Consider the following 26358-nt stretch of genomic DNA (forward strand, 5'->3'; position numbering starts at 1 on the left):
ACGCAAACACGGAGAGAACATACAAACTCTTTGCAGATGTTGTCCAAGGTGGGATTAGAACCCAGGACTCCAGCGCTGCAAGGCTGCTGTGCTAACCACTGTGCCACCGTGCTGCCCACGCAGTTATACGCAGGTAATAAGCGTAGAAAATGTTCTGCCGACTCGCAACCTTTATCATGATTGATGACAGTATATAAAGATTTAATGTCTAATGTACCAAGTACATAGTGTTCTGACCACTGGATTGTTTCCAATACCCGAATAGTGTCCCCCGTGTCTTTCAGGTATGCTGGAAGTAACACGGCGCATTTTTGCAAATGGACATCCACATATTTTGATAAATTCGCTGTTAAGCAATTGATCCCTGAGATAATGGGTCTCCCAGGAGAATTATCAAATTCCTTGGGGTGGATATCTTAGGTGAATATTGAGAGGAAATTTGGGAAAGAGTTATAATAACTAGTTGTGTAGTAATATCAAGGTCCATAGGCGTGGGTTGCACTGTGTGTGATATTGTGGGCGGTGTTGGATATTAAGGGGCGTTCCATTGCCATACATAGAACTTGAGAACGTGGCTATATAGCAGGGAAGGTGAGCAGAGTGGCCACACCTTGAGAAAGAGGGACGGTACCCTCGAAACGCGTCGGGATTGGCCCTTTGTGTATGTCCGTCTACTGGACAGGTGACGTCACCGCTATAGCCACGCCCCCCGCACACCACGCTACTGCACGGCGGCGTTATCGGCCGGGAACGTTTGCCGGCACTATCAGCAGCGTGCGCGCAGGGGTTTCTACAGACCGGGAGGACGCTCCCTTGTCTGTATAGTCTGAGGAACGCTGCTTTCATCAGCACGGAGAACACGGTTACCACAATAGCCCACGGCCTTTACGGGGACACATCAGTGACGGCCACAAGGTAACTCAACTTAGGATTTGCTTATTGCATTATTTGTGTTGCTCTACAAAGTAGTAGCATCCCCTGGTAGCGCGGCATCTAAGTTTGTTGTTAATAGCCTTTATTCAGTAATAGCAGGTGTACACACACCACCTGCATAGGTGCCTGCAGCTTTTGGGGGGGGTCACAGTTTCATTTTAGCGCCGGTGTTTATTCTGAGTATCCTATTATTATTATATTATTATTATGCTACATGTATGACTATGGGCTGTGCATTATATTACATGAATAACTAGGGGCTGTGCATTATACTACATGTATAACTAGGGGCTTTGCATTATACTACATGTATGACTTTTGGCTGTGCATTATATTAACTGTATGACTATGGGCTGTGCATTATATTACATGTATAACTAGGGGCTGTGCATTATACTATAGTATATGTATGAGTATGAACTGAGCATTATACTACATGAAGGAAAATGGGCTGTGCATTATAATACATGCAGCAATATGGGGACACATCATACTGTATGGAGGACTATAGGAATGCATTATAGGAGGAGGTCTATGGGCTGTGGATTTTACATTGCTCAAAAAAGAAAGGGAACACTAAAATCCTGCATCCTAGATATCACTGAATGAATTAGTCCAGTTGTAAATCTTTATTCATTACATAGTGGAATGTGTTGAGAACAATAAAACCTAAAAATTCTTAATGTAAATCACAACTAATATCCCACGGAGGTCTGGAGTTGGAATGATGCTCAAAAAAAAGTGGAAAATGAAGTTACAGGCTGATCAAACTTCAGTGGAAATAATTCAAGACAAGGAAATGATGCTCAGTCGTGTGTGTGGCCTCCATGTGCCTGTATGACCTCCCTACAATAGCTGGGCATGCTCCTGATGAGGCATCGGATGGTCTCTTGAGGAATCTCCTTCCAGACCTGGACTAAAGCATCCGCCAACTCCTGGACAGTTTGTGGTGCAACGTGACGATGGATGGTGCGAGACATGATGTCCCAGATGTGTTCAATCGGATTCAGGTCTGGGGAACGGGCGGGCCAGTCCATAGCTTCAATGCCTTCATCTTGCAGGAACTGCTGACACACTCCAGCCACATGAGGTCTGGCATTGTCCTGCATTAGGAGGAACCCAGGGCCAACCGCACCAGCATATGGTCTCACAAGGGATCTGAGGATCTCATCTCGGTACCTAATGGCAGTCAGGCTACCTTTGGCGAGCACATGGAGGGCTGTGCGGCCCTACAAAGAAATGCCACCTCACACCATTACTGACCCACTGCCAAACGGTCATGCTGAAGGATGTTGCAGGCAGCAGATCGCTCTTCACGGTGTCTCCAGACTCTGTCACGTCTGTCACATGTGTTCAGTGTGAACCTGCTTTCATCTGTGAAGAGCACAGGGCGCCAGTGGCGAATTTGCCAATCCTGGTGTTCTGTGGCAAATGCCAAGCATCCTGCATGGTGTTGGGCTGTGAGCACAACCCCCATCTGTGGACGTCGGGCACTCAGACCATCCTCATGGAGTCAGTTTGTAACCGTTTATGCAGACACATGTGTGGCCTGCTGGAGGTCATTTTGCAGGGCTCTGGCAGTGCTCCTCCTGTTCCTCCTTACACAAAGGCTGAGGTAGCGGTCCTGCTGGGTTATTGCCCTCCTACCACCCTATCCACGTTTCCTGGTGTACTGGCCTGTCTCCTGGTAGCACCTCCAGACTCTGGGCGCTACGCTGAAAGACACCGCAAACCTTCTTGCCACAGCTCGCATTGATGTGCCATCCTGGATGAGCTACACTACGTGAGCCATTTGTGTGGGTTGTAGAGTCTGTCTCATGCTACCACGAGTGTGAAATCACAGCCAATATTCAAAAGTGACCAAAACATCAGCCAGAAAGTATTGGTATTGAGATATGGTCTGTGGTCCCCATCTGCAGAACCACTCCTTTATTGAGTGTGTCTTGATAATTGCCAGTAATTTCCATCTGTTGTCTATTCCATTTGCACAACAGCATGTGAAAATGATTGTTAAACAGTGTTGGAAAGTTTGATTTCACAGAAGTTTGATTTACTTGGAGTTATATTCTGTTGTTTAAGTGTTCCCTTTATTTTTTTGAGCAGTGTATTATGATATAAGTACTACTTTTACTTACAACATCCATATAGAGTCTACAGCAGTTATTAACAAGTTATATAAAGCAGGATATGTGTTATCTTTTGGCATAATATATTAATTGTATCCACAGTATATCCTTTACAGCTGTGGACAGGATCAATGTCTTTTCACATAACATTGATGCTGGCGTTTTCCTGGTATTTATGCGGGGGTTGGTCCTACTGACCGGGTGTGATGTCTGTGCTATGGCATCTTGAGTCATACTGGGCAACACACTCCTTGCTCCCTTGTTTATGCTATGGGCTCCAATATCGCCAGTGGCCCGCCTGTTTATTTTGCGCACTTGCGCATGTACAACATGACACATGCAGCAGGGAAGCATGGTCATGTGCTCTGGCACTTTGCTATCTTAAGCTACATTGATAGTGCAAGCGCTGCCAGGCCATCTTCTGCGCCTGGGCTTTTGCGAACGCTGCTGTGCTCCTGTCATCTCCCACGCCTGCGTACTAGTTTTGGGCTGCATCTAGTGTTCAATTCGACCCATGAGTGGGGGTGCAATTTCTTGTCCTTATAGGGTGCCAACCTTCGCAAGCAGGAAGGTGCGCAGTAGGCTCTAGTATCGGGGACAGAGCATCCTTTTTCTACAGTGGCTTTTTGCACTGTCCAGCACCCGTCTCCAGGATATTTAGGTTCTTCGTTTAAGCCATTATGCATCTAATATTTAAATGAGAAATCATAATTTGATTCCCGCATTTGACTCTTTCATTTTGATTAGATACAGAGACTCTTCCTCGGTGTAACAAGTTTGAGGAATCATCAGTTCCTTTGGCACACTTCTATATCAGTCTCTGTTGTACATTTCCATGTTAAAACATTTTTTTGCAGCTGAGGTGTTCCATATCAGGGATACCATAGATTTTCATCTGTCCTTCATTCAGTGCCTTCAGAGTTAGCATGGGGACAGTCGACGAATGAGTCGAGGCGCCAACTCCTGTTACCTCCTCATAGGGTGCCAACCTCCGCAGTCAGGAAGGTGCTTATAAGACCTAGTAAGTAGAGACAGATCACCTCTCCGACATTATTTCAGTTAGCACTAAGCACTTTTGTACCTTTGCACTTTTTTCACTTTCTTAGGGCCTTTTTATTATAAGGGGTTTTTCTAGTATGCTGTCAGACACCCTTAGTCTGTCTTAATTTTTAACCCAATGTGACATGGCACCCTCAAACCAGTGCATCCAATATGGCGCTTCTTCCCTTCTGAGCTTTGCACTGTGTGTTAAAAATGTTTTTCGACCACATATAGGTATTGTGTACTCGGGAGAAATTGCACAACAAATTTTCTGGTCCATTTTCTCCTGCTAGCTTTGTGAAAATAAAAACTTTGGTCTGAATTAATTTGTGGGGAAAATGTGATATTTTTTTTATTTTTTTTTTTATTTTCACTGCTCTACATTATCAATTTATGTGAAGCAGCTGGGGTTTCAAGGTGCTCGCTACACATCTAGATTCATTCCTTGAGGGGTCTAGCTTCCAAAATGGTGTCACTTGTGGGGGTTTTCCACTGATTAGGCATATCAGGGGCTCTCGAAACAAGACATGACACCGCCAGACTATTCCATCAAAGTATGCATTCCAAAACGTCACTCCTTTTCTGAACCCTGCGTGAGCCTAAACAGTATTTTACTGCCACATATGGGGTATCTGCATACTCAGGCAAATTGCAAAATAAATTGTATGGTGCAATTTCTCATGTTACCCTTGTGAAAATGCAAAATTTGGGGATAAAAATCATCTTTGTGGGGCAAGTGTGATTTTTTTTTTTTTTTTTATATATTTATTTTTTATTTTATTTTCACCGCTCAATGTTGTAAACCTCTGTGAAGCACCTAGGGGTCGAAGGTGCTCTCCACATATTTAGATAAGTTCTCTGATAGGTCTAGTTTCCAAAGTTGTCACTTGTGGGTAGTTTCCACTGTTTAGGCACATCAGGGGCTCTCCAAACGCAACATGGTGTCCGCTAATGAATCCAACAAATTCTACATTCAAAAAGTCAAATGGTGCTCCTTCCCTTCCAAGCCCTGCCCTGTGCCTAAACAGTTTGGGGTCCTTTTTTTACTGTTACCCTTGTGAAAATAAAAAATGTTGGGTCTAAAGTGAAATTTTTGTGACAAAAAGTGAAATGTTCATTTTTTCCTTCCATATTTCAAAAATTCCTTTGAAGCACCTGAAGGGTTAATAAACTACTTGAATGTGGTTTTGAGCACCTTGAAGGATGTAGTTTACAATGGTGTCACTTTTGAGTATTTTCTGTCATATAGGCCCCTCAAACTCACTTCAAATGTGATGTGGTCCCTAAAAATGGTTTTGTAATTTTTGTTGTAAAAATTAGAAATCGCTGTTAAAATTTTAACCCCTATAACTTACCAAGAAAAAAAATAAAAAATGTGCTGATGTAAAGTAGACTTGTGATAAATGTTATTTATTAGCTATTTAAGTTAGAAAATTGCAAAATTTTCCAAGTTTTCACCAAACCTCCGATTTTCTCACAAATAAAGGCAAGTCATATGGAAGAACTTTTTACCACTATCATGAAGTGCAATATGTCATGAAAAAACATTCTCTGAATCGGTGGGATCCGTTGAAGCTTTCCAGAGTTATTACAATTGTAAAATGTGGCCTGGTCATGAAGGTGAAAACAGGCTTGGGTGTGAAGGGGTTAAAAAGAAAAAAAAATGTTAACGCTTGGAGCTCTACCAAATATTTTTCTGAGTTGCATGAAGGAAGTTTGGAGGCTTTTACTTTTTTTCTGATGATCAAGTGTTAATAAACCCAGTGTAGAGATTAAATGCTCTGCAATGGACATTCCTCCATTTCTTCTTCATTACGAATATATTTTGGAAGCTACAAAACTGGTTGGCCATCCTGAGTTAGCAAGTGGATCCTAGTACAGTCAAAGCCAGGTGTAGATTAGTGTATTTTTTGTTAAATTACAATGCCCCTATAAATAGCTGTGTTGTTCCATCTGAAACAAATTCCATTTATTGGAGACACATTGTCTGTGGCACATTTCTAATATATGATGTATTTTCTGTAGCACTTTCTGATATGTAATGGAGCATTTTTTAATTATTTTTCTGTACTTTCCCTGATATGCACAAGCTTTGGCAGCAATTCTTGGAGCTGTGCCTTTTCTGGGGACTTACTGGGCTGCTGTACCTGCTGTTTTGGACCTGTGGTTTTCTCAGGGCGAGAGCTGTAAAGCTGTATTGCTTCTTGTGTGCCATTTACTGCCAACGTATTGTGTCGACACTGCTATCTACTCTGATATATCTGGGTAAGTAATGAGGCTATTTCCAAATTGTCAAACACCATATATTAATCAATTAACCTGCTTTATTATAGCTATGTCATAGAAAAGATGACCTTACAGCTCCAGATTACCTATCATTTTTTATTTTATGCTCATCGTTTGGTTCTTTCCTGTTAAGGAGTTTCAGATACTGAAGTTGAGTTTGATTAAAGGGAATGTGTTATGTCCCCCATGCCCTCCAACCCAGCAGCATTCACTTATTCATGAGTAAATTCCCTGGCTAGTCAGCCATGTATAATGTTTTCCTGTAAAAATTAATTGTAAAAAAAGCACTTATAATGTCCCCATTTCATATGCTAGTTAGGGCTTTGGCTAGTCGACGGGTTGTTAGTAGTTCTAGACTAGTCAGCCCTCTTTCTATGTTATCAACCCCCTGTGGGCGTGAGACCATAATTTACAGGAGCTGTTGTCATCGCCAGCTCCTGCAAATCTTGCGTCCGCGCACCGCACATTTCAGCAGTGTCACTGCACCTCTGCAGCCGGGTATACGCTTCTTGGCTTTAGAGACGCTCTGCGCATGACTGGAAGTTGCCTTTTGTATTTCCGGTCATGCGCAGTGTGCCTCTGAAACCGGGAAGTGTACATATATCCCCTACAGGGGAGACAGGGCAGAAACTGAGAACAAGGATGAACTCTCATCGCCATACAATAAGAGAAAAAAGAATGGATATACCTGTGGCAATACATTTCTGTCTCCCAAATCATAACATTATGGACATGAAATTACTTGTATTAAAGGGTAACTTCAAATCGCAGAAAGACAGTAGAGTCTGGGAATATAAACTGATGACGACCTTTGACACTCTAAATGCAGGAATGAATGTGTCACACGGATTTATGTCTTTTTACATCAACTAACTACAACTAAGGAACTTGCCCATCAGACCATGTGGGGTCATCACAACAGAGACCCTAATCACAGGACAATAAAACAATCCTTATCTAAGAATTGGCCCAATATTTATGGACGTAACTGTTTATCACCCATGGTAATTCTGCTTCATGTCACCTGGCTTATCCATGGTTTTTTTTCCCCCTCCCTTTTTTTTTTTTTTTTTTTTATACTATGTTGTGCATAAATATGTGATTCTTCAGAATTTGTTTTAGTCTTTGCCCGATGAAGAGACGTATGTAGTCTCGAAAGCTTGCAATTTGTTACCATCTTTTCAGTTAGCCATTAAAAGGTATCAACCACTGAGGACTCTCAATTCTAAATATTTTTCTATCTACTGGCTAACACGGTACCAAGATATATTTCTTTCCTGTATCAGCTGAACTTTGAAATGTTGGTCAAAGTTGAGGTCATCTCGGACATTGTGCATTATCACTGTAATGCAAAAATTTGTGGATTACTTCAAATCGTTTAAAGGTCATAGCCATGCGGAACACCTGAGTAGTGTATAAAACATCCAACACATCAATATTGCCGAAGTTCTGGCTTTTTCTCTAAACCCATGTGAAGGACAAGGCCCCAAAACATCAGTTTTCCAGTTAAAAAATAATGAAGGGCAGTTTTGTGCCAAAAATTTTTGGGTGTGCAAATTTTTCTGGAAAAATAAATCACAAATTACCAAAAGGCAAATAATCTCTAACTAAAGACTATAAAATTTTTAGTTTTAATCAATACTATTAAAGGAAATATTAAAACTTGCACTGGTCAGCTTAGCATAGAGGACACTAATATGCTATTTTGTGGATTCACGTCCTATAAAGTGCTCATAGTCCTAATACTGTATTCAGTTTTAGGCGAATGGGTCAAGGTGTGACCGCTACCTATATACCATATCTATTGCCATAGCATAGTTTCACTGACTCGTGCTAATTAAAAATTGCCCTAAGCCTCCCCGACATGTTTCACCCGTATGACTGGCATCATCAGGAGATTGAGGCTGGAGAATGTTGCAGGCAGCACAACGTTCTCCACAGCGTCCCCAGTCTCTGTCACGTCTGTAACATGTGCTCAGTATGAACCTCCTCTCTCGTGAAGAGCACAGGGCGCCAACGTTGAATCTGTCAATCTTGGTGTTCTCTGGCAAATGTGAATCGCCTTGCACGGTGTTGAGTTGTACAGTACCTTTAGGGGTGAGGGCAATGACAAAATGCAAAAGTGACGAAAACAGCTAGAAAGGATGAGAACAGAGAACTGGTCTGTTGTCACCCACTGCAGAACCACTCCTTTATAGGTGTTGTCTTGCTAATTGCCTATCATTTCTACCTGTTGACTGTTCCATTTGCACAACAGCAGTAGAAATTGATTCACAATCATTGTTGCTTCATAACTGGACAGGTTAATTTCACAGAAGTGTGATTGACTGGGAGTTACATTCCTTTAAGTACTCCCTTTATTTTTTGATCGATATGTACTGTATATATACAGTATGTGTACATGTATTACGTGAAGCTGGAATGTAGTAGAGGACTATTTGATCACTACAGTGGGGAAGTTGACTATAAAGGCAATAAGGTGATGTCAGCTGAGCTAATGACGTAGAGGCACCTGTTGTCACATGGGTCTTCATATAATCTCTCCTATTCACTACAACATGAAGGGGACACAAACACAACAGAGAACATAGAAAAAAGTGTTTTGTTATTCACTTGAAACATTTTTTGTGAACATTTACAGTATACCTATTTAGAAGCTTTTAACAGCAAAGTTTGTGTCATGGCACAACAGAATAGTTTATTAAATGGGTAGTCTGAAACTATCATTAATTTTAATCATAAATATCTGTCTACATAATATAGCATTCTAATTACTTTGCTAATATACTTTAATTTAAAAGTCCCTACTGTTCCCTTTATATTTTGAATGCTTAATTTTTTTAACTACTACCTTTTCATGACATTTTGTTTGAGAATCCCCAGTGCATGTTGGGATACTCAAATGACCTGCTATCAGAGGGTAGAGGCTATGGTGACTGCCGCAGTCTCTAGCCTCTCTCTCCACCCTGAAACGAAGCATCATCCGTAACATCTGTTTCAGGGCCTTGGCAAGTCCTTGCTGTACTGAGCATGCTTCAGTTGTTACTTTGCATCATTACCGTATTTACTCGAGTATAAGCCGACCCCCCTAAGCAGTCATCAAAGCAAATGGTGGCTACTTTGAAGAACCTAGAATATAAGACATACCGTATATACTCGAGTATAAGCCGACCCCCCTAATTTTGCAACAAAAAACTGGGAAAACTTAATGACTCGAGTATAAGCCTAGGGTGGGAAATGCAGCAGCTACTGGTAAATTTCAAAGATAAAAATAGATACCGATAAAAGTAAAAATAATTGAGACCTCAGTAGGTTAAATGTTTTTGAATAACCATATTGAATCAGGAGCCCCATATAATGCTCCATACAGTTCATGATGGGCCCCATAAGATGCTCCATACAAAATACGCCCCATGTAATGCTCCATACAGTTCATTATAGCCCCATAAGATGCTCCATATAAAACTGTGCCACATATAATGCTGCATTTCAAGTTCATTATGGCCCCATAAGATGCTCCATACAAAACTGTGCCACATATAATGCTGCATTAAAAGTTCATTATGGCCCATAAGATGCTCCATATAACAATGTGCCACATGTAATGCTGATGCAATAAAAAAAAAAAAAAAAAAATGACATGTTAAAAATAATAGAAAAAATGGTTATACTCACCCTCTGACGTCCCAATCTCCTCGGCGCTGCACGCGGCGGTCCGATTCCAAAGATGCTGTGCCTGTGCGAGAAGGACCTTCGTGATGTCACGGTCATGTGACCGCGACGTCATCGCAGGCCCTGCTCGCACAGCAACCGTGAGACCGGACGGCTGCGTGCAGCGCTGAGAGGTGAGTGTATCATTATTTTTTATTTTAATTCTTTTTTTTTTTTACACAAATATGGTTCCCAGGGCCTGGAGGAGAGTCTCCTCTCCTCCACCCCGGGTACCATCCACACATGATCCGTATACTTCCCGCATCGTGGGCATAGCCCCATGCGGGAAGTGAGCGGATCAATGCATTCCTATGTGTGCAGAATCGCCGCGATTCTGCACAAAAGAAGTGACATGCTGCGGAATGTAAACCGCTGCGTCTCTGCGCGGTTTTTCCCGCAGCATGTGCACAGCGGATTGCGGTTTCCATAGGTTTACATGTAACTGTAAACGCAATGGAAACTGCTGCGGACCCGCAGCTGCAGAAACGCTGCGGTTCCGCGGTAAAAACCGCAACGTGTGCACATAGCCTAATACGTCATAGCGCCCTCTGACCTGAACAGTCACAGCAAAAGGATGGGGAAGACAGACCGTCAGTGGAACGCAGACAGGTGAATATGAAATACTCACCTGCTCCCGGCGCGGTCCCTGGCAGCTTCTCCCAGACAGATGATCTCCGGCGCCCGCAGCTTCTTCCTCTGTTCAGCGGTCACTGGTACCGCTCATTACAGTAATTAATATGCGGCTCCACCCCTATGGGAGTGGAGTACATATTCATTACTTTAATGAGTGGTACCACGTGACCGCTGAACAGAGGAAGAAGCAGCGGGCGCCCGGAGACTATGGGACGTGCAGGGCAGCGCCAAGAGCAGGCAAGTACGTGACAGTCGTCTCTCCCCCTCACCCGCCGCCAACCATGACTTGAGTATAAGCCGAGAGGGTAACTTTCAGCCCAAAAAATTGGGCTGAAAATCTCGGCTTATACTCGAGTATATACGGTACTTTCAATGCACAGTTACAGTGTGCTCTCTCATCAGCTCTGATGAGACGTGACAATCCGGTAAAAGAGAGCATTGTCAGTACACATTGTAATGAGAGAATCCAGCAAGCAGGAAAAGCAGAGACCACCTCCACTCGTTGGAGCAAATCAACAGACTTAATTCTGCTCAGTATTAGATGATAAGGATTAATATACATCAACAGTTGTTATCTTTCATGTGGCCCGTGGGAAAATTAGTTTTGCCTACCCCTTGTCTACAACATGGTTTTCGAGTTTCTTTAATCTCCTATTGGAGCCAGAGTGGTGGGAAAAGTTCCTTATTCTGCCGTTATTCTGCCACACTGTAGCTGAATCCCCCGCCCCGCACTGTTATTCATTATGCACAGTGCGGGGCTGGGGTTCCTGGGGAGCTGGGGAGCTTCAGAGCTGGGGAGCGTCTAAACAGCGCAGTGCGCATGCCCAGGAACCCCAGCCCTGCACTGTGCATAATGAATAACAGTGCGGGGCGGGGGATTCAGGTGGCCGCACTGACAATGAACACTGCGCAGGCCCCAGGCAGGCACGCACAGCGCAGGCGCCGGATTTCAGATGATAACAGCGCTCAGGGGGCGGGGACCATAGGCCCTGAAGAGATGAGTGACGGCAGTTGGGGGATTCATACAGGACGCTTCGGACCGCCTCCCGGTATAATATCTGGTATGTGTGGCCAATTTTTAAAACGCTTTTTTGAGGTAATAAATGAATCAAAAACTAAAAGAGCCACCTTGTTAGACTGCAGCATTACTGCTGCACAAGGTGGCTCTTTTAGTTTAGAACGGCTGGGGGGGGGGGGTGACAGTGGCCCTTTAAGCAGATAAAAGGCCTGGGGTTGATTTGAGGTGTGGTGCTTGCATTTGGAAGGTTTTGCTGTGAAGTAAACATGCGTTCAAAGGAGCTCTCCATGCAGGTGAAAAAGCCATCCTTAAGCTGCGAAAACAGAAAAAACCCATCCGAGAAATTGCTACAATATTAGGAGTGGCAAAATATACAGTTTGGTACATCCTGAGAAAGAAAGAAAGCACTGGTGAACTCATCAATGCAAAAAGACCTGGGCGCCCACGGAAGACAACAGAGATGGATGATCACAGAATAATCTCCATGGTGAAGAGTAACCCCTTCACAACAGCCAACCAAGTGAACAACACTCTCCAGGAAGTCGGCGTATCAATATCCAAATCTACCATAAAGAGCAGACTGCATGAAAGTAAATACAGAGGGTTCACTGCACAGTGCAAGCCACTCATAAGCATCAAGAATAAAAAGGCTAGACTGGACTTTGCTAACTTTGCTAAAAAAAACATCTAAAAAAGCCAGCACAGTTCTGGAAGAACATTCTTTGGACAGATGAAACCAAGATCAACCTCTACCAGAATGATGGAAAGAGAAAAGTATGGCGAAGGCGTGGTACAGCTCATGATCCAAAGCATACAACATCATCTGTAAAACGCGGCGGAGGCAGTGTGATGGCTTGGGCATGCATGACTGCCAGTGGCACTGGGTCACTAGTGTTTATTGATGATATGACACAGGTCAGAAGCAGCCGAATAAATTCTGAGGTATTCAGAGCCATACTGTGTGCTCAGATCCAGCCAAATGCAGCCAAACCGATTGTCCATCTGTAGTGTGAAACGACGACCAATGACCCAAAACATAAAGCCAAAGCAACCCAGGAGTTTATTAAAGCAAAGAAGTGGAATATTCTTGAATGGCCAAGTTAGTCACCTGATCTGAACCCAATTGAGCATGCATTTCACTTGTTAAAGACTAAACTTCAGACAGAAAGGCCCTCAAACAAACAGCAACTGAAAACCACCGCAGTGAAGGCCTGGCAGAGCATCAAAAAGGAGGAAACACAGCGTCTGGTGATGTCCATGAGTTCAAGACTTCAGGTAGTCATTGCCAACAAAGGGTTTTCAACAAGTACTAAAAATGAACGTTTTATTTAAAATTTTTGAATCTGTCCAATTACTTTTGGTCCCTTTAAAAACAGGGTGGCACATAAGGAGCTGAAACACCTAAACCCTTCATCCAATTTTAATGTGGATACCCTCAAATGAAAGCTGAAAGTCTGAACTTCAACTGCATCTGAATTGTTTTGTTTAAAATTCATTGTGGTAATGTCTATAACCAAAATTAGTAAACTGTTGTCTCTGTCCAAATATATATGGACCTAACTGTATTTTTTTACATTAATTACAAAAAAGTGATCTAATTATCAAAATTATAGCTCTAGACCAAAGCAACTTCACTAATAAAATATCATGCATACAATAAACAATTACAGTACAGGAAGGGAAAGTAAGTGAACCCTTGAAACTTATAACATGAAGATCCTCTGTAGCAGAAATGCCCTTCATCAAATGTTTCCTTTTGGTTAGTTGATTATAGTTGGCCCAAAGGTTATTTTTAAAAGAAATAATAGTGATAGCACAGCAAGTTGTATTTGTTCATTATGCAAATTTGTATTGTCCTTCTTTAGCTACATGAGAATTTTCTTCCTTTTTTCAAGCAACAGAAGTTTTTTCTATCTTTATTTCTTATGCATTTATATTTTTCTCAGCATTGCAGCCACTTATCACATGTGGCCAAAAAGGGGGTAAAGCACATGTATAGGCATACTCTATTCCTTCTTTACACTGCTGTATTGGTAGCCAGCATATTCACTAAATATTTTAGTAGCTTAAGGCAATAAGACTTTGATGTGGTGATGATTTCTGCCATTTTGTCATCAATATTAATGTCAAAGTGGCTTCTTTATGTTGTATTATAATATTTGGTATTATTGATAATTTTTAGGACACCACCACTACGAAAAAGGCAGTATATTAGATACTATCATGTGCCTACTGATTACCACTACAATGAATAGTAAAGGAACTTTACATTTTTGTTTCCTGTAATACAGAGGGGGTCATCCTTACTTAACTGGCCTTGCAGTGGCAGGTGGTGCTTATTATTTAGGACTGGAAGGAGCAATCATCGGACCTATTCTTCTCTGTATCCTTGTTGTTGCTTCTAACATTTACCGTGCCATGTTAGCAAGTCCAACTTCCACGTTACCCACTCCAACAACAACTCCGTGGCCTTTACTACTTCACAGGTATTACAGCTGAATTAATGCATAAAAATAGCTAAGGTTCTTCAGTGTCCATAGTGTGTTTTATCCTATTTGTTCACCTTAATTTTTGGGTAAATTTTGATGTATTTTTATGTGAAGTTCCAACTCCGTTACTTACACATTAAACAAAATCCATTATACAGTACTGTGCAAAACTATTATGCAGGTATGGAAAAGATGAAGCAACAAATAATGCTTTAAAAAATAGAAGTGTTAAATAGTTTGTTTTTTTCAATTAACAAAATTCAAAGTGAATGATAAAAGAGAAACCTAAATCAAATCAATACTTGATGTCACCACCCTTTACCTTCAAAATTGCATGAATTCTTTTATGTACATTTAAACAGAGTTTTCAAAATAATTCAGGAACGAGGTTCTAAAGTATCTTGGAGGACTAACCACAAATCTTCGGTGGATGTAGGCTTGGGCAAATCCTTCTGTCTCTTCATGATATTCCACACAGACTTGATGATGTTGAGATCAGGCTCTGTGCGGAGCAGATCATTACTTTTCATTACTTACAGAACTCGTTGATCTTCATTTATGTCACAAGTAACACATCATGGCAAGACCAAACATAGTAGGATATGTGGTAGCAAAGTCTCCTCGGCAAAGGCTTCAAAATAGACTGGGGTTTCAAGAAGTGCTGTTCTGAAGAAGTATGAAGAAATGGGCATCATTAAACATCATAGACTAAGAACAGCATTATCGTCATCTCAGAATTTGCCACTTCCACTAGTAGTCTGGTCAGAAGTGGACTTAGAATAGCAGACAAAAATCCATATTGTGACATGAAAACAAAGTTAAATAACTTAAAGGAACTTGTCACCGTGATAATGCAGTCTAATCTGCAGGCACCACTTTGTAGAGAAGGGGAGCTGAGTAGATAGATATATAGTTCTGTGAGAAAAGATTCTGTATAATTTTTTGTTTTCATCATTTATACCTCACCTCTTTCTGGGATTTTATGTAATGTGGGCAGTCCCATCAATGACTGACAGCTTTCTGTCTATAAGTGCATACAGACATAGCTGTCACTTACTGATGAGACAGCCCACTGGACCGAAAATCTCAGAAAGAGCACAGGATTAAATTATCAAAATACATGTTATACTTATTCCTTTCTCACACAATTATGTATTAATCTGCTCAAGTCCCCCTGCTGTATAACATGGTGCCTGCAGATTGGACTACATTTTTCTGGTGACAGGTTCCCTTTCAAGGGTGTATTCGGGACTTTATATAAAAAAAAATGTGTACCTAAGCACTAGCAGGAAGGTAATTGCAACTTACCTGCCTGTTGTCCACGGCGTCGTTCCTCCCCAGCATAGACTGCTCCTGCCGTGGATTCAGCTACCTCTGCTGACGTGACGGGCGGGACTTTTGACGTTATTCTGACTGACGTCTGGCTCAACCAATTAGTCAGCAGGGATCTGGCCGTCAATCAGAATGATGCTGGAAGTCCCGCCCTGTCGACAGAGCAGACTGGAAATGAAGCCTCTGTTTTGTAGACGTGATGTCGGCAGAGGCTTCTGAATTCCCGGCAGGATTCATTCTATACCGGGGAAGAACTGCACCATGCACAACAGGCAGTTAAGTTGCAATTAGGTACACAGTCCTGGATACCCCCTTTAACTATGCATGAAAACATAGGAACGGTAGTGCAGATATTGGCAGTAGGTGTTCTGGACTAATAAGTCAAGTTGTGAAATATTTTTCTGTAACAGAAAGCAGTTATTCAGCCAAACTCCTGGAGACCGGTACAATGAGTGCCAGGAAACAATGAAGCATGATTGAGGCTCTTTGCAAGTTTGGGGCTGCGTTTTAGTAAATGGAGTTGGGACTTTTATAGGGATTTTTAAAGGGAACCTGTCACCCCCAAAATCGAAGATGAGCTAAGCCAACCGGCATCAGGGGCTTATCTACAGCATTCTGTAATGCTGTAGATAAGCCCCCGATGTATCCTGAAAGATGAGAAAAAGAGGTTAAATTATACTCACCCAGGGGCGGTCCCGCTGCAGTCCGGTCCGATGGGCATCACGGTCCGGTCCGGGGCCTCCCATCTTCTTACGATGCCGTCCTCTTCTTGTATTGACGCTGCGGCTCCGGCGCAGGCGTACTTTGTCTGCCCTGTTGAGGGCAGAGCAAAGTATTGCAGTGCGCAGACGCCGGGAAAGGTCAGAGAGGCCCGGCACTTGCACACTGCAGTACTTTGCTCTGCCCTCAACAGGGCAGACAAAGTATGCTTGTGCAGGAGCCACAGCGTAAAGGCAAGAAGAGGACGTCATCCTATGAAGATAGGAGGCATCGGACCTGGACCGCGACGCCCATCGGACCTGGACCGCGACGCCCATCGGACCAGGACCGCACCCCCCCCCCAGGTGAGTATAATCTAACCTCTTTTTCTCATCTTTCAGGATACATCGGGGGCTTATCTACAGCATTACAGAATGCTGTAGATAAGCCCCTGATGCCGGTTGGCTTAGCTCATCTTCGTTTTTTCTCATAGAGTAGTATTAGTGCCGGATTGCACCTGATAGCCTCACATTTCATCCGTTTTATGCCGGATCCGTCCAAAATTATTTTTCCGGCTGTCGGAGAAAATGTACAGAGGAACGTTTTTTCTGTCCGGCGAAAAACTGCACAGCGTCTGATCCAGCAAAAAACGTATGAAACATGAAGTGAAATGACTGAATCTCTCTCTCTCTCTCTGGAACAGGAAGTCCAAACTCTATCCCCAGGTAAAAAAAAAAAAAAATTCAGATCCAGCAGAAAAACGGATCCGTCGCATCAGTTTTTCACAATTTGCAACGGATCCGTTTTTTTCAAAATTAGCCGGATCCTGCCTAACGGCTGAAAACTGATGTGTAAAACAGGCCTAAGACGTGAAGTCTACAGTAAGGCTGGAGTCACACCAGCGTATTATATCCGATGTGAGAGCATCGGATGTGATATGCTAATGACCCTTGGCTCCTGACCTACTGCGAGCCAGAGCCGAGAGTCATGCTACTGTGCGATGATCCTTTTGCACAGAGAGCATCGGAGCACAGCTGCGGAGTAATTTGTCCATCTCCTCTGCTGCCGTCGGCGTATATCGCACGGCACTCTGTTGAAATCCGAGTGCTGTGCGTTGTCACCCATAGACTTATATGGGTGCGAGTGAGCCGAGTCGATGGTTGTAACAGTGTTCAGTGCATGTACAGAGATATAGGAGTTTCTACTGCTTGTGTCTTAGTATATTTTCTGGGAGGGTACATCAATGAGTAAAACTGACACACAAACCAAACACTGATGAATCTGATTCTAAACACTGGATCTGTTTTTTGTGTACAAGAACAATCACTGATTACTGAATTAAGCCCTTATTCTGAACACATTGCATATATCCGCACAACGTAGCCGTAAATGGTAACTATGTCTGCATATCTTATCACATCAGAATGTTTTATTAATCTTCCCGTATTTCTTCCTAGGCCACTCAAAGAACCTCTTCCAGAGATGAAGCAATCATCTGAGTGATGAGACTTCTTGACTTTGTCTTCAAAGTGATGGCCTTTTTGTACCTTGTGTTGACTTAAACTGAGATGAATGTGACCTAAAGCCACCAAGGATTTTAATTCATAATGTAAAAATAGCAGTTTTTAAAAGTGTACTTAACACGTGAATTTCAAACACAAGGTTTGTTGATTGAATGAAGGAAAACATCCAAAAGCCTTACAATGTTAGAAAGAGACTTATAGTAGCCATTCACAGTTAAAGCCTATAATGGTAGATCTATTTAAAAGAGTTGTTTCATTAAGGTAACAAGCGATCTAAAAGGAGCGGCCCGTTGAACAGCTTTTACTTGCTTGGAAAGTTTTGAATAACTACAGCTTCACATGGTAATATCAAATGGCCAGGGGGCACCTGCTTTAGTAGGAGACACTCACTCATTTAGCAGCATTTTGCTCTGGCTTAAAGTCAGGGGTCCAAAATGGGATTCTACTCCCTTTCGAAGTCCATATGCCCAGTATCATAGAATGTGGAGATGTGTTAACTTAAAAGGGTTGTCGAACAGTAGACCGCCCCTTTTTAAATGCTTTCAATCTACTGAATAGAATAGAAAAAAAGCAATGCTTGCCTCCTGGACTGGTACCCCATCTGAGTGCTGTGTCCAGGTGATCCTGTGACTTTATTTATGTCACATGAATGCTGTACCCCATCAGGGTGACTCATAGACTGTAGCCTAAAGAGCAAACGTCACTCATGGGAACTGCATCACTCTTGTGATTGCCACCCAATGGAGCTGGTCCGGATGGCAAATAAGTTTTTTTTTGTTTTTTTTTAATCTTATTTAGCACATATAATCCTTACTGTACTTTTCCTATTCCTTCTTAATCCACAAATTCCAAAAAATGCATGAAAGCTTTTTTACCCCCCAGAAAACACTGTGTATAAAACCACCTAAAAAGGAATCCCATTTATATTGCCTTCTCTGAGTGCCGCATGTAACAGTGACATTCATGCTCATGTGAACGATGTGGCTTTTAAGCAGGTAGGAGGGCTTTTAAAGAGAACTTGACATCTGATGCATTTTGCCCAATCCACAGGCTGCATTAACTCAGGTCATGTATCAGCATCTGTAGAGCAGTGTCAATGCACTTGGACACTATAAAATCAGTGTATCATGGCTCATAGAATGCTAAGTGTTAATAAATGATTCAATATTCATTCTTAGATGAATTTGCCAAAAAGCTCACCATCCTCATCAGGACTGGGTATTCTGTATCATGATATATACAGATTATATTATTAGATCTGATGACAGATCCTCATTAAATTTGTACAAGCCAATGTAAATTTGCTCTACGTTTTACACTAAAATTTTAATCTTGCAGTAGAATATATGTGTTAGACCATAGGAGACAACACTCATTTGCAAAGTCCTACCCACTTTTCTTTAATGCTGTTAGTGACAAAAATAAAATGTTGCAAACTGTTTCCCGGAATAGCACATATCATAATTGGCTACTTATTTATGCCAGAAAACTGAATGCGCAGTGTAAAGTAGGTGATATATATAGCTTTTTAGGATATATAGATTGGGGTAACATAAGTAACTACTGAGAGTCACCGACTTATGAACATTGGACTTACATTGAACCCCTAGTTATGAACATTGGATGTTAAAAACAAAACCCTAATATATTCACCTCTCCAGTCGCCATCCTTTTCCTCTACTTTTTGTGGCACGTCAGGCATCTTCACTGTAGACCAGCACTTCCAAGCTACATTCCTCCCGGAGCTCACTGCTCGTCATAAGGTTGCATCCTTATCATAACATTATGATGCGGCCAGAAGTCCTGGCTTATAGTGGAGAGGCCAGAGATGCATCATGCCTTACGGCGGGAATAAGATGGCCAGACAGTGAGGTGAGTATTGGTTCAAAAAAATTAAACCTAATACCTCTCCATCTGCTCCCAGTGTTCACTTATATGGTCCATTTTTGTCCACCGTTGTGTGCCACTTCTCCAAGACTTCTGTCTGTGTCTTGGCCATGAAGGATGTCAAGACCCTATAGTAGTAACCTCCAAGGCCTGGATGTAACCATAAATCCTGGCCTATAGTGAAAAGACCAGAGATATGCCGCGTCAAACGATGGAAAGAGGACAGTGGGATGTCCGGAGTGGTGAGATGATTATTATTTTTTTCCTGGCCCTGTTTCAACTTGCATACATATCCAGGTTCCGAACAAAGTTATGGAACTTAGCTAGTTTATAGCCTAGGGACTCCCTGTATAAATTTATTCTCCATAACCCATATACCATTTTAGTTAGGGCTGCCTAAATCTTTCAAATTTTAGTAATGCGCATAATAGTGTATGTAGTTTTCAGGACTAAAATATTTTAACAAAAGTGAATTTCATATATCAAATTCTGGCTTTTTTTCTTCAAGGAAAAGAGGCCTTTTCAGTGGCCAACTCTCTTTTTGCACTTTATTAAACATTTGCATTTTTAAATATGCATAATTTATGATCACCACGTGTTTTATATATGTAGGTTGTATTTTATTGTTGAAAGAGCATTGATTTAGTTTGTGCAATGGAGATTGATGTTTGACAATGACCTCAATTTTCTAATATGGAAAGAGAAATCATTGCAGTGTTAACTTAATGCTTTAGGTAAAAAAAAAATCAGATGTTTCAATATCTCAACTTTTTGTGGTTAAAAAAAGTGTAAGCCTATTTTATATCTAAGAATAAAACACATCTTTAAATACTGACTAAATGTCCCTATTATTGGCGCGTGTTGATTTGGATTTACATTGAACTCACACCATTCACATCACAATCAGAATGCTTAATAACTAACTTTTTCGGTATTCGCACCAGTATGTCAAAGGGAACCTGTCAGCGGGATTGTGCTGAGAAAGCTACAGACAGTGTCAGATTGACGCCATTATACTGATTAAAATGATACCTTGGTTGATGAAATCCATCTTGTGGTTGTTTAATCTTTATTTTCAGTTTTGAGTTAATGATATATTCTTGCTGCTTGGCGGCCATTCATCAGTATGGCTTCTGACAGGTCACTGAACCTCTCAGTGACCTGCCCCCTATTTTACACAATGAATATTATATTTATTTTAAAAAAAATCACCTACTGCAGGCGGCGCCTGCACTGCAGCTTGATTGCATCTAAAAGGTGTATTTAATTTTTTTTTTTAAGGTATACATTAATTCCTTAAAAAAAAGTGGTGCCATCTTGCTAAAGAAAACAAAGTTGCCTCCTCCAAGATGGTGCTGCTTGCACAGTAGCATCTATTGGATCTCCAATAGCTTCTACTGCGCAGGCATTGGCAGCGTCATCTTACTAGAGAAAAAAAAAAGTTGTCTCCACTAAGATGGTGTCGGTCACGCCTGCGCAGTAGCATCTATCAGGAATCCGATAGCTGCTACTGCACAGGCGCCGCGGTGCCATCTTGGAGGAGGCACTTTCTTTTTCTCTAGCAAGATCGTGCTGCCTGTTCAATAGCAGCTATTGGATCGCTGATAGCTGCTACTGTGCAGATGCAAATGGCACTATTTCCAGACTGATGTGTTTTTTTTGTTTGTTTTTTTTTAGCAATTAATGTGTGCCATCAAAACAAAAAATACACATTATAGATGCAATCATACTGCAGTGCAGGTGCCTGCCTGCAGAAGGTGATTTTTTTTAAATTTTCAAATATATGTTATATTCATTATGTAAAATCGGGGCAGGTCACTGGGGGATCAGTTACCTATCAGAAGCCATGCAGATGAATATGCAAGCAGAGCACCCCACAAGCATATCATTAACGCAAAACTGAAAATAAAAAATTTAACAACAATCAGAAGACAGATTTCATCAACTAAAGTATCATTTTAATCAGCATAACGTCGCCAACCTGACACTGTAGGTTACTGTGCACAATCCTGCTGACAGGTTCCCTTTAAGTATGGATATATATGGAAGTCTCCTTTCATATTAAAAGTTGTAGTTAAGATTGTCTGCTAATATAACACCGTTTCCGTAAGTACTGTGGCTGAAGTCTATTTACAGCAACTTTACATTCATAGAATGTCTTCCAGTATTGCCCTATACCTGAACGCCTGATCGTTGCAGGCAATGACAGTCTCTGACAAGGAGTAAGCACACATCTTTATAAAATAATAGCACCATTTGTCAATATAATACTTTACAACTGAAGGACACAGTCACCAGAATCAATTACATTCTGGTCATGTCTGACACCTTTGCCAGTATAAATGTAGAATCCTTGTATTGTAATATTTGACGTAGCTTGAGATTTAGAGCTACACAATGTGAACACAAAAGTGCTTAATGTAAAGCATGCTTCAATTTTGTATTGTTTGTTACATTTTATTCTGACAAACAATTATTTTCTATTTCATGGTACCTTTTACCATCAAATAAACAGCACTGCTATGGGCACGATTTGTACACCAAATTTAGTGATTTTTTTTCTAGGGTGGTGGAAAGATAAACATGTTTTCACAGTTTTCTTTTTTTTATTCTATCCACAATGTATTTTGAGGGCACGTTATTAATAATTTGACTATATGGCATGTGAGATAATACACCTTTTAGTTGATTTTTCTTTATCCTCAGCAATGACAGACCTGAAATTTACTTTCAGAATTCGTGATAGAGAATTACATTTCCTCATTTCCACAGACTATAGGTTGATTTGTGTGGCTGTGTCCAAACATTTACAGGACACCAACAGTTTCCGTCATTTACAGAGCTGGCAGCCTTAAAGAGGACCTGCCACAAGGTCAAATATTTTTTTTTTATTCCTTCTGTTACCCAGAGTTGATTGTTTTTGTTTTTTAATTATTTTAGTACAGTTTCAGAGATATGGGGTACACCCAATATGTTAATTTTTATGGTCCTTACAAAGGAGGACATTACTTGTGTAATTACATAGAGAAACTTAGACAACCAGCTTTCAAATCGAATGTAATAACCTGTATAAAAAGTTCTAAGCTATAAGGTTCCTACAAAAAACACCTTTCTCGTTTGTTTTATTGGGGGACACAGTAATCGTGGCATTGTCTGCTGACACTTTTTAATGCAACTAATTATAAATTGGCTCCTCCTTGGCAAACTATACCTTGCCTACCAGCACCAGGCTCCTCAGTTTTCAGAAGTGTCAGTTGTAGGCAACTGAGATCTGAGTCTCAGACTTATTTTAGTCCTTTTAAAGCCAGGTTTGCCATCAACCTTTTTTCTTTTTCAGATTAATTGCTTTTAGGGTAAAGGTGTAATTGTGTACCCACGTAGTAACGGAAAGTACAGGCTGTATTGTTAAGTCGGTATCCTCTCGAACATTTACGGCTAGGCCATGTACCTTGATGTAGTCGGCGATCAAGTACTGGGACAGTGGTCTCTTAGCTTTGTGGCCTCCTGCCCGCCCACCCAAAAGACAAGTTGAAATCCAGAATGCCCCACTTTTTAGCCACAGGACCAAGCTTCTTCAAGACAGATGAGTTAAGTATGTGCCCTGTTTCTGATGTGTCTTTCACTGGCTACCCAGTTGTCGTTTGGCATGGTGACGACACCTTTTGCGGTGTCTGAGTCTCTGTTTCCTCAGTTTTAGCCATGCATGCCTCCCGGGACTTTTTTTAGTGTCCTCTCTCGCCTTCTGTCACCCTTTCTCCTCTCCCTCAGATCTTCAGTTGTTTGTCCCTGGGTTGGTGGGGGAGGATATGAGTGAGGAAAAGCTCCTTTCTGTACTGCTAAGGGTGCTTGTAGCTGTTGGGGTGGAGATAGTGCTTCTGTATGGTGGTGGCGGTGTGTCTTTGTCACATTAAGTGTTCAATCTTGTAGCATGTGTAAGCTCAAATCACTTGCAGTATGGGCAGTAGACTAGGATGTAGCCTTGCAACTATTCACACTCTATTTTACTTTTTACGATCAGTTCATTATGTGTTCTCACACCTCTAGCCAATCGGGGTTCACAGCAGGCTCTGCCAGCTCGTCAATCATTTTTTCCATTGTGTGTTTGTCTAGCCAGCCAATCAACATGGTCAGTGTGTACACACCCCTGGTCAGCACAGCTGGTGGGTTCATCCTGTGCCTGCCCTCTGACTATACAAAGCAGATAATTGACCCACATATGACCATGCCCCACCCTTCCTATTCCTGAATGAGACAGCACCATTTTTCATGGGTATTCACCTAGGATGGCTCTTCCTCCATTGCTTATCTGCTTGCTCCTCTCACCTGCACCAGCCGGCTTCGGCATCTTGTGTCACAATCCTGTCAGGGCCTCCCCGCTTTCCCAAACCTTAGCTACCATCGGACTGAGTAGGCCGTTTTGATGTTGGGGGACTTGATAATTGCAGAGTCCCAGCGGGTTCCGCTCCCTTCTGTCACCAGCCTATTTAATCTGTAGTCCCTGTGCCTTCTCTTGCATTCATGAGATTGTAGATCAGAGAAGACCGCACATTCTCGGCTATCCAGCCTGTCCTAGTATGCTTGAATCTGGGGAAAGGAAGGACCAAGCCTTAGCATATCATGCTACTGGTATCTCCTTCCTCTTTCGCCAATTTCCTCCAAGGCAACCCCCTCAGCTTCTTCCAGTGTGTGAGAAGGTGCCTTTCCCCCTGCATGGGTCCTGCCTTTATCTCTTCTGTATCATACACCCCGGAGGTGGTTGTTACTACCCTTACTACTGTGGCCACAGTCCCATGTCACATCCACCAGTGGGATAGTGTCAGTTGAGAGCAGAGACTGTTCAAACCGCATTGAATCTGGTTCGCCAGACTGCCTTGGTTACCCTTTGTTAAGCGCAGGTTTTTCAGAGGTTCAATCTGTGGTGATCTACTCTTCTGGCACAGAGGTCCGACTGCCTCTAGGGTGATCGTTGCTTGATGAATTAGATCAGACATTAGCGATGCTGATAGAGCAGATACCAGTGCTTCCCCCATTCAGGGTTAGAGCGCACTCTGTGTTGACTGCAATAGCTCTCCAGGCAGTTCACCAGGTATCAACCTTGCATTTCTGTAAAGCAGCCACTTGCTCATCGTATACTTTTTCCAAGGTTTACACTGTCCACACTTTTACTTCGGCAGATGCAAATCTGGGTAGTGAAGGTACTGCAGGCAGCAGTTGCTCTGGCGATCCCTTGAGCTGTGGTGGAAACTGCTTTCTGTAACGTTTTTCTCACCCGGTAAGATCAATATCATTTTATAACAATATAACGGTAGAAGAGTAAATTTTGGTTATTAAATCACCCTCTGCTTAGGCTGAAAAAAATAACTTGATTAGGTAGCTTAAAAGGATCAGAAAGAACAACAAAGATGAAATTCAAAGCCATGCATTCATAGCTTAAATTCATTTTCTGCACTATGGTACATAGCCAACTTGTCTGCATCAGCACATAGAAACCAGTCCTTTCAGATCTGAAGATTGAACTCGGACTCTGGCGGAGTGGGACTTATGTCATCTTTTACAGTGACTAATGTCTGGAGTTAGACTAATGCAAACTTCAAGAGAAATGAGCCAATGTTCAGGGATTTAATACCAACATATCAATCATTCCTAATTATTCCTTCATTTGGCACTGGTGGGGCATTCATTCAATTATTTTTCAATCTGTCTATTCTGTCTCATGACTGAAGCAAAAAATAAAGTCCCAAATTCCACATCTGTGCTTGCGTAGTAAGTTATCTTTCAAAACACTCCAATTAATACTAATCATTGAGATATTGATATGGTTTCAATCAGTTTATTATATAATATATTCAGTATATCCTTACTGTATGGATTTAGCAAAAGGTAATTTGTTGTTTAGTAAATGACCAGTTATTTGTTATTACTAGTGTTGAGCATTCCGATACTGCAAATATCGGGTATTGCCAATATTTTCTGTATCGGAATTCCGATACCGAGTTCCGATATTTTTGCGATATCAGAATCGGAAGTTCCCATAGTGCAATATGCACTACAATGGAGTGTGGGCTGTGCGTGGGCGGAGACTGCCTGTCTCTGTGCGGGCGGGGCCTGTGCGTGCCTGCCGGGGGGTCTGTGCGACCTGCCGGGGGGTCTGTGCGGCCTCTCGGGGGTTTGTGTGGGCCCGCCGGGGGTCTTTGTGTCTGTGCAGGCATCTTCCGATGGGACTACAAGTGCCTGCTACAATGACAGTGATTGACACATTAGCCAATGATGGGACAGTAGTAGTCCCATCATCCGGCTAATGTGTTGAATGTAAAAAAAAAAATACATACATGCTACATACATGCTACATACATGCTACATACATGCTACATACATACTACATGCTACATACATACTACATGCTACATACATACTACATGCTACATACATACTACATGCTACATACATACTACATGCTACATACATACTACATGCTACATACATGCTACATACATACATACAACATAGATACTACATCAATACTACATACATACTACATGCTACATACATACTACATGCTACATACATGCTACATACATACATACAACATAGATACTACATCAATACTACATACATACTACATGCTACATACATGCTACATTCATGCTACATACATGCTACATACATGCTACATACATGCT

General features: G+C 41.8%; 1 protein-coding gene across 5 annotated transcripts in view; it reads left to right on the plus strand.

The window, feature by feature from the left end:
* TMEM245 (transmembrane protein 245) overlaps positions 1-20518 on the plus strand; it is a 95539-nt gene extending 75021 nt beyond the window's left edge. For all 5 annotated transcript variants that reach the window (XR_013216914.1, XM_077269582.1, XM_077269584.1 and 2 more), the window contains 3 exons: positions 6191-6365; positions 14040-14234; positions 17726-20518. Coding sequence is in view for 4 of the 5 variants with exons in the window: in XM_077269582.1 (XP_077125697.1) it covers positions 6191-6365; positions 14040-14234; positions 17726-17771 (416 nt within the window). In the remaining variant the exon portion in view is untranslated. The remainder of the gene's footprint in view (positions 1-6190; positions 6366-14039; positions 14235-17725) is intronic.
* Positions 20519-26358: the final 5840 nt, after the last annotated feature.

This window comes from Ranitomeya variabilis, chromosome 6 (genome assembly GCF_051348905.1).
Source record: "Ranitomeya variabilis isolate aRanVar5 chromosome 6, aRanVar5.hap1, whole genome shotgun sequence".
Classification (NCBI taxonomy): Eukaryota; Metazoa; Chordata; class Amphibia; order Anura; family Dendrobatidae; genus Ranitomeya; species Ranitomeya variabilis.